The sequence below is a fragment of the Sprattus sprattus genome (assembly GCF_963457725.1).
Source record: "Sprattus sprattus genome assembly, chromosome: 13".
NCBI lineage: Eukaryota > Metazoa > Chordata > Actinopteri > Clupeiformes > Clupeidae > Sprattus > Sprattus sprattus.
Window position 1 is genome coordinate 2,778,129 of NC_137911.1, and position 15,187 is coordinate 2,793,315.

A 15,187-nucleotide genomic window follows, 5' to 3' on the forward strand; every position below is an offset into this window, starting at 1 on the left:
AGTTTTGGAATGGCATAACATTTCACAAGCCATAAACTGCTTTCATCTGCGTACAAATCAATTTACATTGACTGGAAAACATGCAAATTCAGTCATTTAATTAAAAAGAGTAGAAGTTCTCATGAATGAAAACCCAAACAAATGATCAGGTTGTATCCATGTCAATAAGAGCTGCAAATGAAGAGGTACACTGTCCTGTCATAACAAGGTATAATAGCGGCATGCATGTGTTGTCGACTACGTTCGCGTTGTCAATTCAATTAACCCATTTAAGCCGGGAAAGCATTACCGCTGTTCTACCATTAAAGCCGGGAGCGCTGTTGCGTCATTCTACCTTTAAGGCCAGGAAAGCGTTTGTGTCGTTTTTTCTGTATAAGTGGGGTTTTTGCCCAAAGTGTCGGCCTCTGGGCCAATGAAATGCATCAGAATAGACATGTGATAGTGCCTCAAATGTTTTGCCATTAGTCGTTTTAAAAAAAAATCGTTGGCTTTCTCGCTTTGCTAAGTAACGTCTCCTCCGCGACAGCCAGGATTACAGCTCAAAGTAAATTAGGCAAGGAGTGAGTTGTGAGTACTGGTAGTTACAGAATATGGTTATCTGTAGTTGTTAACGATTGTTACTTGCTTAAATGTAGGTTTACTCGAGGTAAATGAAAGGGAATATGGTATCATAGAGAGCTATATTAACACTAAGCTAGCTTGCTATGTTGTTAAAACTTTCTCCAGTGAGCGAGTGTGAACGAGCGAATTATATCGACAACTCTCTATTCTTTGCATTACTATATATTCTAGTATTTCAAAACAATAATCAGTCCCTATAGAATGTTGTTTATAATCAGTTAATGCTACTGAATCCTCGTTTGACTTTATTATAGTGAATGCTTTGGTTGCCTTCCATTTCAGCCCAGCATACAGTATTTATCAGTTGATAAATAAGATGTACTTGAAATTTGTTTTGTTTTTTATTTGAATTATTCCTGTTTTTTCCCTTTGAATGGAATATTTGACACTAAACTAGTTCATCTGTATCTCAGTGATAGTATCCAAATGAGCATAAAAATATCACTGGTATGTAAAAACTACATGGACAACAAAATAGTTATAATTGTTGATCAAAATCTTATTCCCTTCTGCTCATAATACAACAAGTAAACAACTCAGAGGTTGACACTGTCAGGTCCATACTCCATCCATAGTGTCCAAATGAGCATTAAATATCCCTGGTATGTAAAAACTACACGGACAACAAAATAGATGTTAATCGTATTCCCTTCTGCTCATAATAAAACAAGTAAACAACTCAAAAGTTAAAACTTTCCCTATAAGAATTATATATTTATAATTATATAGTTATATACTTTATTTCACTTTGTTATATACTTTGTCATATAGCTTATTACATTTTTTTCTACTGTTTTGTGCTGATCCTGCACTTTTACATATTTTGTTTACTTTTGAGAAGGTGTATGTAAATATTGTAAATATTTGTAAATACAAATTCAAATTCCCATGAAAGCCACAGGTGTAAGCTCTCAAATACTTTTTGAATTGTGTTCCTATCTGTTACAGGGGCTGAGAAATCAGTAATGTAGTAGGCGTTGACACAATTGCTGAATTTCTAGAAAAACTTCAGGTTTTAGGGGCTTTTCTGAAATCGCCTATAGGTTTTACAGGCATTTTTTCCAGGCGCTTTAGGCCTAAATGGGTTAACAGACTTAGCATTTTTATTGTTTAACAGACTGGTCGATAACCAGTGCAGCTACGCTACCTGTATTGTAATTCTCAGTCAAATGTGCACAAAGGGCGTATATTTTATTATTATCATCCATTTTTTGTCAGTGGATTCATTGACAAAGTGTCAAAGATGAAACTGATCTAGTCTCAAATATTGTTCTCAAATTTGAGATGTATCTTAGCAACACTAACGTATATAAACTAAACTTGAAATACAAATGTGAGTACAGCAGTGCCTACCTGAGCCCTCTGGGTCTGGCACTTGAGGCTTGGCTCTTGTCCCGTTCGATCTAATCGCAGCTGTCGCAGCAATGGATCCTGACACACAAAGCCTGATGGGTAAAAACAAAGAATATAAAGACAAGAAGCATTCATTATACATATCTGACAGGAAATTTCACATTCTCTTCTGAAGTCAACATCCCACATGCCCTGGGGTAAGTTATGCTTCTCTCCCAGTCCAACACTGACACAATGAGTAAGAGCTTAGTGCTGCTGAGAGTGATGAGATGTAGGCAGTTTTTTTAAAGCACATTCAAAAATTGGCTATTTAAAATATACTTCAGATGAATGAATATTGCCTCATAAGAAGCGTTGCATTAGGCCTACAAAAAAAATCTAAATTAAGCTTTAAAATGACACCTTAATGATAGATAAATATTATCCAACTAAAAATATAGCATACATATTCAAAAGCAGATTATAGCCACCATAGTCTTGCTGATCTGACATAAAACCACATTGAAAAAACAGAGGGGAGGCAAACAGTCACAGTACCTCTGCCTCAATGAAGGGGGCGTGCGAGAGACCACAGGTAGGGGCTATGCTTGTTCTGCCGTTGCTCTTCTTCTACGCTTATACTACCACCGTCAACGTATTTCAGCCACTGCCGTGGCTCCCCATTATTGGCAATGAGCCACCTACTGCAACATTTCCTGTAGCTGCTGTTGTGGCTATTGTTTCTTCCTGCCTACAGGTTCTATGCACCTTTGTTGGAGGTGATGCACTGGCAATGAATCGCCACATTATTTTAGCTTTCGTTTATCTGCGGTAACTTGCGTGAGGTGAACTAAGTCTTTTCAATGTTTGATTTGTGCTCAAAATATTAGAACTTTATTAACTTTGCATTTGCTGGCAAAATATTAGAACATTGTAATCATGCGCAAATTGTTATAGTTGTATACAAATTCTAAGAACTTTATGTAACCCTTCTCCCTCTCCCACTGTTCATGTTGGCGTTGCAAGCTATTTTTAACCATGACGGGTGTGGTAGTCGAGCTGTACTCCGCAATTTCACTCGCCAAGTGGCAGAGGATTGGACACAATTAAGTCGCCACATGGCTTCATCAACACATGGCTTCAAGAGAACAGAGGGGTGTCATTTAAGCAATGTGAATAGCCTTGGTCTTCTGTTTCCGCCCCGAGTTGTAATATAGGACTCATTCGGAGAACGACAACGTTGTAAAGAGCGATTAGATGTTAGCTACACGTAAAACATTAAAACAATGTTAAATCATGTAATGAAATTGTTGAAAACAACCTTGATTCTCATGTACCTGTAGTCAATTCCATTGCAAGGTAACCTAAACCAAAGATTCTTGAGCACTTCTCTATAACTTTTGACCTAAACTGATGATACCTATTGCTTTATTATACGCTCTTCCAAGGTTCCAATTTCTTTATATTGACCCATGCAAAACAAATTGTAGAAAAAAATCTTTCATATCATTCAACAAGTAGTCCGTTCACTTTCTGTAACGGAAATTAAGTGAAACTTGAACGCAGCCAGTAAAATGTTGCTATGCAGCACCTGAATCTTTAATGTTATATTCATGTAGCTAAAGCCACAAAACGGCATCAAAATCAATTATAAAAAGTGTTTGGGAGGAATGTCTTTTGTTTTGGCAAGTAACCGTATAATAATGTGGGATAATGCATAGTCCGCCGGTCAGTACAGGAAAATAAGTCTGACTTGACTAAAAGAACCCGACAGGATGAAAAGAAATTAAAGCTTCTGTCTTAAATTTCTCTCATTTTATTATTGCATTGAATTCCTTTTTAAAAGTCCCAAGTTCAGCCCTTCCCTACTCTAGGAGTGAACTGAGGCTGGTTGAGCCGTGACCTGTTACTACAAAAATGAGAGAAGAAGACGGCAAAAAATTCAACAAAATGTTTTAATAAAGCTACAATCTGGTAAAAAGCATGTTGTAGAGCATATTGTAGATTGAAATCACTTCCATTTTAGCTTCGGAAGAGTTTTGACAGACTGGACCTGTTACAATTTTAGTGGAATACCCATTAGGTGGTGGGCCAAGACCCACTATCTGTTTAATATTCTGAGATGAGGAATCTCTGGCACGGAACTATATGAGACACTTCTTGCCCCATATGCTGACTCTGATGTTAACCCATTGGTTTGAGCAGTTAAGACATAAATTAATCTGTGCACTTAATTTTTTTTGCTGGCATGTGCACGTTCCATTGACAACTTTTTAGGCATTAGGCTATGTAGCTGACACCAAACAATGCCTGACTGAACGTCAATTTAAAGATTATATGCAACTTCTGTGACTGCCAACATTTTCTATAATGTTCAGGTGAATTGCATGTTTTGGAGACTTCCCCCATGATCTACACTGTCTAGACTAATGTGAATGTGTGGAATGAGAAAGGCTTGGTTAACCCTATCCCTGTCTCCCAACCACGATGTAGGCTATCCTATTTTAACCTGAAAATAAGATTCAAGGTTCCGTTTTTAGGAGCTTTATTGTACTACTCAGCCATATTACATGTTACAATGGAAATAAAACAATAAAAAGTACTTACCAATGAGGGAAAACATGTCTGAAATCATACTGGCCTTGATCTTCAGATCTAGTGGAGTATCACTAGAATCCAGGAAACAATGAAGAGACAAAAAAGAGAAAGACAAATCAGTGGCATTCTACTCCCCCCTACAATGGCACATTTTAATGTACAGTCTGTGTTCACTGTATCTTGGCCCTGGCACAAAATGACCAGCTAACATCATTTCATTAATCATATCATCAGCACAGGGGAAAGTGTGAACGAGATCAAGTCAGGTGAAATCACTCCATCATTCTGATTGGATTATAAGAGTAGACTGAATGCTTTAAAAGAAGGGAAGAAGAGCTTGAAATCATTGTCTTTTTGTGTAGGCAATGGTTACCTCCAAAGAAACATGTGCAGCCTTTATCCCTTTGCATCAAAATGGCCACACATGCAAGGAAATTTCTGCAAAGATTATTGCACCTGAAAGAATCATTTACCGGATCTTCAAGAACTTCAAGGAGAGAGGTTCAACTGCGGTCAAGAAGGCTTCAGGCTTTAGGGCGTCCAAGAGTGTCCAGCAAGTCATAGGTTGCCTCCTGAGAAGTCAACTATGGAATCGTGACACCACCCGTCGAAGCTTGCTCAATATTGACAGCAGATAGGTGCATCTGCACGCACAGTGAGATGAAGACTTTTAGGAAATGGCCTGGTGTCAAGAAGGGCAGCAAAGAAGCCACCTCTCTTCAGGAATTTTCTGAAAAGGATTGGACAGCGGAAAGACTGACTGGATTCATCGGAGAAAATTAAATTTCCCCCGGAGAAGGAAAGGTGAATGCTACCATGAGTCCTGTGTTGTGCCAACAGTGACGCCTCCTGAGACCATTCATGTGCTGGGCTGCTATTTATCCAAGGGAGTGGGCTCACTCAGAATTCTGTCCAGAAACCCATCCATGAATAAAGAATGGTATCATAACGTCATCCAAGAGCAACTTATTCCAACGATCACAGAGCAATTTGGTGATGATCCTATTTTCCAGCATGATGGAGCACCACGAGGCAAAAGTGATAATGAAGTGGCCAGGAAACTTCCCAGATCTTAATCCCATCAAAAACCGTTGGTCAATCCTCAAGAAGCAGGTGGACAAGCAGAAGCCCACACATTGAGATCAAGTCCAAGCGCTAATAAGGTGAGTATGGATTGCATTCAGTCAGGTTTTGGATGATTTCCATTATGCAAGAGCAAATTGCAAAAGTTATGAAGGGTCAACAGTAGGGGTGTAAAAAATAACCGATACGTATCAATATCCGTTTTTTGCGTGTAAGATACAACTTCATTTGCGTGAACCCTGCTGCCTTCTGGTAGGCGGTACCGAAGTATCCGGTCTCGCACCCGCAGACTGGAGAACAGTTTCTATCCTAAGGCAATCAGACTTCTAAATGGACAATAATGCACTCTCGCCACTTTACTTTACACAGGCTCACTTTCACTGCTTTTTGCACTACACTTGCAATATTGCACTACCCACATACATGAAGTGTCTATATCTCTGTGTTTCATGGTTAGTTTAGGTCCTAGGTTAGTTCAGGCTATTATGTGTATTATATGTTCAGTATAGCTCTAGCAGTTAGTGTAAGACATGTAGGTATGTGTATCTGTTTAGTATGTGTATTTATGTTTAGTATCTATATTGCATATTTATTGTTTATCTAGTAGGTCTACTATTATTTGTCTTTCATAGGTATATCTTATGTTTAGTACTTATTGTTAAGTTATGTTATATTATGTGGATTTCTAATATGTTATGTTTTGTTATGTTATGGTAATGTGGTACGGTTTCCTGTCCTAAGAATTTCAGTGCCCAGTCAGACTCTGCGCATCTGACAATAAAAGACTTGACTTGACTTTGACTTGAAGTCCTGTATCTGTATTCAAATGACATGAACCGGTTGTTGCCCCGGTTTAAAAGTTATGAACAAGGATTCTACCTTTTCCTATTGTAATTTTGAGGAGTCTGTAGCATCCACTAAATAACTAGCTATCATGTCTTACACATGGAACTAAACTGGTTAAAAAGTAGAAATGCCCATCCCATAAAACTTTTAAATGGCAGTAATGCACGCACCACAACTACATGGCATTTAGTTCCCTATCACAGTCTGGACTGCGATGTGACATTCGGGAAATGACACTTGCATTGACCAATCGAAGCACTTTCTATTCACGCCGGAAGGCCGAATTGCGACAAATCAGCGCACTGAGACCGCCCCCTCAGGACCCCATCAATTGGGGATGATAACGTCGCTCACCCTCTTTTTGACTCTTCGCCTTGGAGGATACAGACCGTCAGAAAAACCCTTCTACACGCTTTGCGCATCCTTTATTCTTGTGTGCTATTTACTCTTTCGAGTTGGTGAGTTGCGGATTAATTCCCTTACTAGCTCTGAGTGCTACAAGGATATTCTACGCTTTAAGCAAGCTGGTGACCACGCTCGTCCTCGACTTGCCGTCTCACTACTGCTTACAACGCATTACGTTGATATAGCTCTTGCTAATTTGTGTTTCATTTCAGATGATTACCAGGCAGTGGCTACATCCCGGCCTGTGATGTCTGTGCTAACCTTCTCTCGTTACAGACACCTCGAGATTGGGGTGCCCTGAATCCAGCATGGCTGGTGAGAGTTACCAAGTTAGCTCATTAGCTAGCTAGGCTGCTACTACCCTGCTAACTGAGCTGATGCCTGACTGCCATCGACTTTGGTAAGGTAAACGAGCGATGTCTTACAGCCTTCTCTGGTTTAGTGCCGCAAGTTAAGGCTTCTAGACTTACAGTTCGAGTAGCTCCCTAGCTTGTTAGCTGTTAGCTTGATAGCAGGCTAGTCTACTGGCTTTCCTGCAACTAGCTTGTTCCCGTTGGGGAAGTAAACAAACTCGTACTGTACTCCTGTCGCTGGCGTGAGTTACGAGTTAACACTCGTAAGTTCGAGCAAGCTCCCTAGCTTGTTGGCTGTTAGCTTGATAGCAGGCTAGTCTACTGGCTTTCCCTGCAACTAGCTTGTTCCCGTGGGGGAACCAAACAAACTCATAATGTACTCCTGCCGCTAGCGTGAGTTTACGAGTTAACACTTGGTCTTCAGAATGTTCGTGCTAGCTGCCTAGCTTGTTAGCTCTAGCCCTTGACTACACTGCTAGCTAGCTAGCTTACCGTCAACGGCGGTCACCATTGGTGAGCTTCGAACTAGTTCTGTACTAATGTTTTTCTCATTCCAGTGCCTCGGCAGACTGGATGCTCCACATGCTTGGACCGCAGGGATGCTAGACAGCTGATGCACTCTGATGCACAGTGCTCGCCGTCAACATCAGCGGGGAAGTGAGCTGCTGCTGGAGCCTGACGCTGCTGCTGGAGCCTGGAGCTGCTGCTGTAGCCCGGCGATGATGCCAGAGCCCGGCGCTGCTGCCGGAGCCCAGCGCTGCTGCCGGAGCCCAGCGCTGCTGCTCAACAGCGGGGAGACGAGACAGCTGATGCACTCTGAGCAGTGCTCACCATCAACAACAGCGGGGAGGCGAGACGGCTGATGCACTCTGAGCAGTGCTCATCGTCAGCAACAGCGAGGATGCAAGACAGCTGATGCCTGCTAAGCTGGAGAGGCACGCCGTAGGTAACAGCCATCCCTCCTCTACGCCATCCCTCCTTCCCCCTCCCTCCTGTGACACAGGGGAGCTGCTGGACAACATCGAGAGTGACCAGCGACGCTGTAATGGGCTACACTGCGGGGACACTTCCCCAATCTCACCCATTACCCTGGGTCAGCCCCGCCGCCGAGAAAAGACTGCCTGCTGCTCACATGTAGCCTCATGTTGAGCGCGGCATGTAAGTTTGTGTTTCATAAGCACAACACTGCATGTCACACATTGCCCCCATAGGAAAAGCAATGAAGTCATGTAGGGCTGGGCGATAAAACGATAAAAATTATTATCGCAATAATGACTTCCCTCGATAAAGCTATCGTAACATTAATTCATTTTCAATAATATCAATAATGTCGATAGAGAATAATTAGGAACAGCAGTCCATTTAATTTCTGTGATGCAGCAGGAAGTTGCGGAGAAATGGTATCAGGGTGGCCGCGGGGCATTAAAAAGTCTTAAATCGCTGCATTGTCTATGGTTAGGGCAGAGTGTAGACTGCGCAGCTAAAGCGTCTACAAACAAGTGACTAGATAGCCTACTAGCTGGCTAGCCTGCTAACTAGCTCTGTAGTCCTGTCAGCACTATTTCCACACAATGTATTCATTTTTAACTTACAACGAACCAACAGTTTATGGAAATTAAACGGTGGTCACTTAAACATATTTATCACAGTGTGAGATAAATGGTTTTACATTTACGTTACGTTCTAATATGTGACCGTTAGCACACCATTCATTCAACTCCATTGGTAGCTAACGTTACCACTTATTAGCCAGCTGTGCTGTAATCTACTGTTGCTCTGATTTTGGGAGGTGATCTACCTGTTGCTTTGATCGCTAACTTGCCACTGTAACTCAATCCCTGGAATGCTTTGAGTAGTAAAACACGAACAATGTCCTATGTTTCCATTGTGCACTTTATTCGCAAATGTTATTTTCTTGCTGTCGTTCAAATGATCGGAACTTCTTGCGTAAGGGCTGAATCTCGTAGCCTAGACCTGAGGGGATAACCCCACCCCCCGGATTGCTCCACAGCCAGGGCTCCTCTTTATTGGTTTATCATCGTATTATCGTACCGGTTATTATCAGATATCAGTTTGTTTACTTGGAAAGATTACTGTATATTTCCACTTTTGATTTGTTTTGAAGTTGAGAAATTTGAGTTTACAATAAAAAAGAAACATTGAAACCTTTGGTTTGCACAGGCGTTCTTGTCTGAAGCAAATGAAACAGACTTAATTTATATCGTCTTATATCCTTATCGAATGAAAATATAAATATCTATCGTGATAATTTTTTACCCATATCGCCCAGCCCTAAAATCATGCATGTTTTTAATTCCCCTTCAACACATCCACCACGGCAGCCCTGTTCCAACGGGCTTCCTGCCTTGTGTGAGAGCTGAACAGGTCTCGGCCTGATCGCTTTTCATTGAAGGGGAGGGAAGTGGTCTCCACCACCAAAAAAGGACTGGCCGCCACACACATGACACCTTCATGTCAGGCAAAGTCTCATAGGCATAAACCTCACATGTCACAAACATAAGTTATGCTTGGATAAGTTTTCCCCTCAGTACACCCACGGTACCCTAACACAAACAATGTGTGGTGTGTGCCCAGGTCTTTTGCCCTCCTCAGGGGAGCGGGCACAGATCTATAAGGGCAGATTGGCTATGAGCGGGTTCACTCCCGACAAGATGTTCAGCTCAAAGCCAGATGAGAGGCTGTGCGGAGAGCTGGCACGCATACACTGCCTCGCCAGGGGTGCACAAAACTATAACAGTGGTTATACACTGCAGCTGCCCCCCCCCCCCCCCCCCCCAGGTTACAGAGCTTATGTAAATTCCTCACTGTACCCTTACACCCACATTTGTCAATCATTTGTGATGGCGTGCCCCCACCTTCCTCCGAGAGGGTGGGTGGTCCAGTCAGTGGTGCCTCAGGGGCAGGTTCATCTCCTAAAACAGGAGATAAACCCCCTGATCACAAAGAGGGCCATAAGTCAGTGCCGTAGGGGGAGGCAAACCAGGGCCACTGCAGCAGATTATTTCTCGCCCCCAAAAGGACGGGAATTATCTGCCTGTATTAAATCTACGTATATTGAACAAAGCACCAATGCCGTTGGAGTTCAACATGATTTAAAGGGCGCTTTCCACGTACCGATTCATTCCAGATAAAGATATCTGACATTTGCATTCGGGGAAGCAGCGTAACAATGCCACACACTAAGTGCGTAGCAGCAGCCATCGCCCCATTGCAGAAGCAAGCAGGGAGACTTGGTTATGCTCTCGTTCAGAGGCATAGGTGGTGCAAGAGTGCCATCTAATGGTGGCCCACCTGTACTGCCTCGGATTCGTGTTCAAAAAGGAAAAGATCATATTATGTCCACAGTAGACTGCTCACTTCCTAGGCATGACAGTGAACTCCGTCTCAATGACGGTAGGTCTGTCGCAGGCACGAATAAATGTCATCAAAACATGTGTGCAGCAGTTCAGACTGGGGCAAAAAGTCACATCTTTTCGCTGTCAAAAACTGTTAGGGTTGATGGCAGCCGCAGCAATTGCATTCCCACTAGGGAGGCTGCATGCGCGGCCATTTCAGGCGTGGTATCTGTCTTTAAAGCTCAGCTCCACCAGGGACAAGTTTCACTTCATCACAGTGGATCGCAGATGCTGGCAGGCCTTGGCCATATGGCGAACCCCGCATTTCCTCTCAGCAGCGGCTCCACTAGGCATAGTGACGCGCCGCGTCATCGTATCCACAGACGCCTCTACGGCAGGCTGGGGTGCGATATGCAAAAGGATATTCTGTGAACGGGCGCTGGTCATCAACGCAAGCCGCGTCACATATAAATGTGTTAGAACTGCGAAAGATTTTTTCAAGCGCTTCGGCATTTCATACACATACTAAGTGGGCGTCATGTACTCGTCAGGACGGACAACACGTCCGCCATGGCATACATAAATCGCCAAGGAGGGGACGCTCCCCTGCGCTTTACCATTGGGCAAACTGACTACTCTTGTGGGCGGCGAAGCGCATTCGCTCTCTCAGAGCGGTGCACATTCCAGGCCATCTCAATTACGGAGCAGACCTGTTGTTAAGGGGCAACCCTCAAGCAGCAGATTGGTGCCTCCACCGTCAGGTGGTCGACCAGATTTGGCTACGATTTTACAGGGCACGAGTAGACCTGTTTGTTAACAGAGAAAACACTTGCTGCCCTCTGTGGTTTTCGCTAGGAGGCGACAACCCTCCATTAGGCGTGGACGCGCCAAGCCAGCAATGGCCCAGCATGCGTCTTTACGCATTTCCTCCGATCCCTCTTCTACCTCAGGTAGTCTGCAGAGTGGAGGAGGAGGGCATAGAGCTGATATTAGTAGCGCCCCATTGGCAGCTCAGGGCAGCTGGCAGCTCAGGGCCTGGCTCCTGAGAGGAACAGGCTCTTAGCATCAGGCCTGTCGGACTCAGTGGTGAATACTATACAGAGCGCTCGGGCAACGACTACCCGATCTCTGTATACGCTCAAGTGGCGCATGTTCGAGCGATGGTGCGCTGCACGTCAGCACGACCCTATTGATTGGGCTCTGGGAATCATCCTAGAATTCTTACAGCAATTGTTTGATGAAGGAAAGGCAGCTTCTACTATCAAAGTATATTTAGCAGCCATTTCCGCCTGCCATATTGGCAATAACGGCAAATCTCCCGGTTATCATCCATTGGCTTCACACTTTAGGGCTGGGATAAGGCGTCTTAGAGTGCCTGTCAGGCACCTATTGCCCTCTTGGGATTTGCTAGTGGTGTTACGGGCGCTCACGGGTCCCCCGTTCGAGCCCTTGGAAACGCTGGACATAAAGTTTGCTTCTTTAAAAACCGCGCTGCTCCTGGCACTGGTGTCAGCGAAGCGCGTCGGATACATGCAAGCGCTGTTTGTCAGCCCGTCGTGCATTCAGTTTTCGATTGCCGGGCATAGGGTAGTATTGGCGGCCTAACTGGGCATATACACCCAAGGTAGTGACAACTCCTTTCCGTAACCAGGTCATCGAGTTGGCCGTATTCTCGCCCCCTCCTTTCGCATCAGCGGGGAGGAGCGTTTGCACAAGCTCTGTCCAGTGCGCGCTTTCTACGCACTTATGTAGAGCGCACTGGTTCATTCAGGCAATCGGATCAGTTATTCGAATGCTTTGGTGCAAGCGCCAAAGGCAAACCTCTGACAAAGTCGAGCCTCTCCCGTTGGCTGGTGGAGGCTATCACTTTGTATTAAACAAGTTTGTCCTTGGAGCCCCCGGAGAAGATTTCTTGCGCATTCTACTCGTGGGGTTTCGTCATCCTGGGCCCTGTTTAAGGGCGTTTCAGTGGATGACATTTGCAAAGCTGCAAGCTGGAGCTCTCGCCACACCTTTATTAATTACTACATGTTGGATGTGGCGGAGCCTGGTTTCCTGCAGAGCGTATTACAGGCAAGTATTCTGTGACCCTATGCGGCCTGCGAATATGCTTATCAATTGTGTGACCATCTCCCCTTATGAATTAAAGGCGGATGGCGCAGATGGGTGTAAGTTTCATAAGCAAGGGATCGGTGATTCTGTTTCACTTATATTTAATTCATTCCCCATATAAGGCGCACCGCCAACGCCACATGAACCTCTCTGAGGGCAAGGCGAATGGGTTGAATTGTGCATATGTATGTTGGCGGACATAAACTGCGATAGGGAACATCTCGGTTATTTATATAACCTCGGTTCCCTGAGCATAGGGACCAGATGTGACAAAGGCTGCGTGCACAGTGCGTGTTTTTCTTCTGGTAGGCTCAAATGCTCAGAGTCTTCAGAGGGTGAGCGACGTAATCACCACCAATATATGGGGACCTGAGGGGGCGGGCTCAGTGCGGTGATTTGTCGCAATTCGGTCTCCAGCGTTAATAGAAAGTGCTTCGATTGGTCAATGAAAGTGTAATTTCCCGAATGTCCCATCTGGTCCCTTTGCTCAGGGAACCGAGGTTATATACATAACCGAGATGTTTTACGTGTCAAGATGATTTAACATTGAATAAACTGTGATTAACACACAGGCAAAACACATACAATTAATTTAATGCTGTTTATATACGGTGTGATTTATTGTCTGGAAAATTGAATAAATATAATTGTAAATATGGATTATGAATCTGTGATGAAGCTAGGCTATGGTATGGAACTAGGTTTCCTAAGTTCCATAGGGTTTGTGGTGCACATCAGTGAAAGAAATCTTAAGTTTCTTGCCAATTATTTGCATAGAAAAGCCTTAACTTCTTATAACAATATTAAACTGATATGCTTCTGAATAAAGCTCATTCTTTTGGATAATTTTTAGACCATAATCAATTGTGCTGATGCTTCAGATACTCAAATAGCCTGAAGAAGGCCAGATGTAATTGCTTCCTTAAACAACACAACAGTCTTTAGCCACAAACATAATGTAACCGTTTTAACTAGGGTTAAACTTCGAGTCAGAGTCATTAGAAAGGACTCAGTTTGATTAACACCATGATATTCTATTACAGTGCTAAAACTGAACCCCTTTTGGACTGAGATGACTGAATATTTCTTAATGTTTTAAACAGCAAAATTCAAAACAGGAGTCAGAGTCAATTTTCAATCGTCATGGATATATTCAAAAGAAACAGCACAATGCAGTATTCAACAAAATAAAAATAATACCATGCAGTATTCAACAAAAAACTAATCCAACACAGTATTCAACAAAAAATAATACAATGTGGGGTTAAAGAAAGTTTTCAGAAAACAGAGTGTATGAGAAAGTGAGTGTGTGGGTGAGTGTTTGTGCTCAATTGCTGACAGGTGAGGGTGATAAAGACCATGCGTTCACAGTTCAGGTGGTCTGGGGATTAGTCGTTGATTTGGTTAATGTCCATGGGGAAAATGTTGCAATTATATGATAAATGTTTTCCGTTCAAAATGTAACAAACTATATAAACAATTCCCGTTCAGAAATGTAACAAAACTCTGGCTAATATATACAATTCCCGTTCACAAAACAAACCAAAAATAGTCGTTAGTAATTAAAAATCAAATTTGGAAAGTTCGACCAGTCTGGAGTCAGTCAGTAAATGTCTTTGTTTGCCGCTCTGCAAAACTAGTATGATTTTCCCCGTGGCCGGGTGCCTTCCAAGATCAGAGAGCTTTACGGTTAGGCCACTATGGTACTCACTCGTCCCCCGCTGTTTTACCGCTCGGCGAAACTTCAATGTATTTGCACCGGGGCACGGAGTGCCGCTGCCAAGGCCAACGCAACACGAACCCAAAACAATAGCCTTCCGTCCCTCTCCGGACCTCTTTTGCCACACTTCACTGGTTAGCAGGACGATACTGGCGTTGTCTCCCTCGCTCACTCTCCGCTTGTCAAATCAAATTTTTTTTAAAGAACCCGCGGCTGCACCGGGCGTCAATGGGGGGCGTGTCAGAAGAATTCCTGCACTCTCTGTGCGTCTCCCTTACAGTTCTTGTGCAGTAGGATAGCAAGGTTTAAGGCGGGCGACATGCACTATCCTCAGGTCCTCCCCTGTTTCCTCCATCACAATTTGGTAATTCAGAGGTCATGTGCTCGTTACCACTCCGTACAGCCCTTGCCATTTTGGGGCCAATTTGGCTGTGAACTTTTGAACAGCTTTTGAATACGGTTGGGACTTCAGCAACACATGGTCATCTGTTTTGAACTCCACTTCCCTTCTTTTCTTATCGTAATTCCTCTTTTGCCTTGCTCGGGCTTTGTCCAGATTATCTTTTACCAGCTCCTTCAAGTCAGTGAGGGTTTCCATATTTTCATAAATGGGGGAGTTTGGCAGGACATTTGGCTGCAAAAGTCCATCAAGGGGGCCGCAGAGTGGCCTGCAGAGGTTAAGCTCTGCAGGAGAGAATCCTGTTGATTCCTTCACTACAGAATTAATGGCGTAGCGGAAGTAGTGCAGGTTCCGGTCCCAA

The 15,187-nt window shown here is 43.6% G+C and overlaps 1 protein-coding gene across 1 annotated transcript in view; it reads right to left on the minus strand.

Moving 5' to 3' along the window:
- Positions 1 to 15,187, minus strand: part of ttll5 (tubulin tyrosine ligase-like family, member 5) — a gene marked incomplete at its 3' end in the record, with an annotated part of 150,725 nt that overhangs the window by 79,860 nt on the left and 55,678 nt on the right. Inside the window, exons 13-14 of the mRNA XM_080850554.1 lie at positions 4,561 to 4,622; positions 1,975 to 2,066 (exon numbers count right to left, since the gene is read on the minus strand). Of these exons, the coding sequence (XP_080706680.1) occupies positions 1,975 to 2,066; positions 4,561 to 4,622 (154 nt within the window). The remainder of the gene's footprint in view (positions 1 to 1,974; positions 2,067 to 4,560; positions 4,623 to 15,187) is intronic.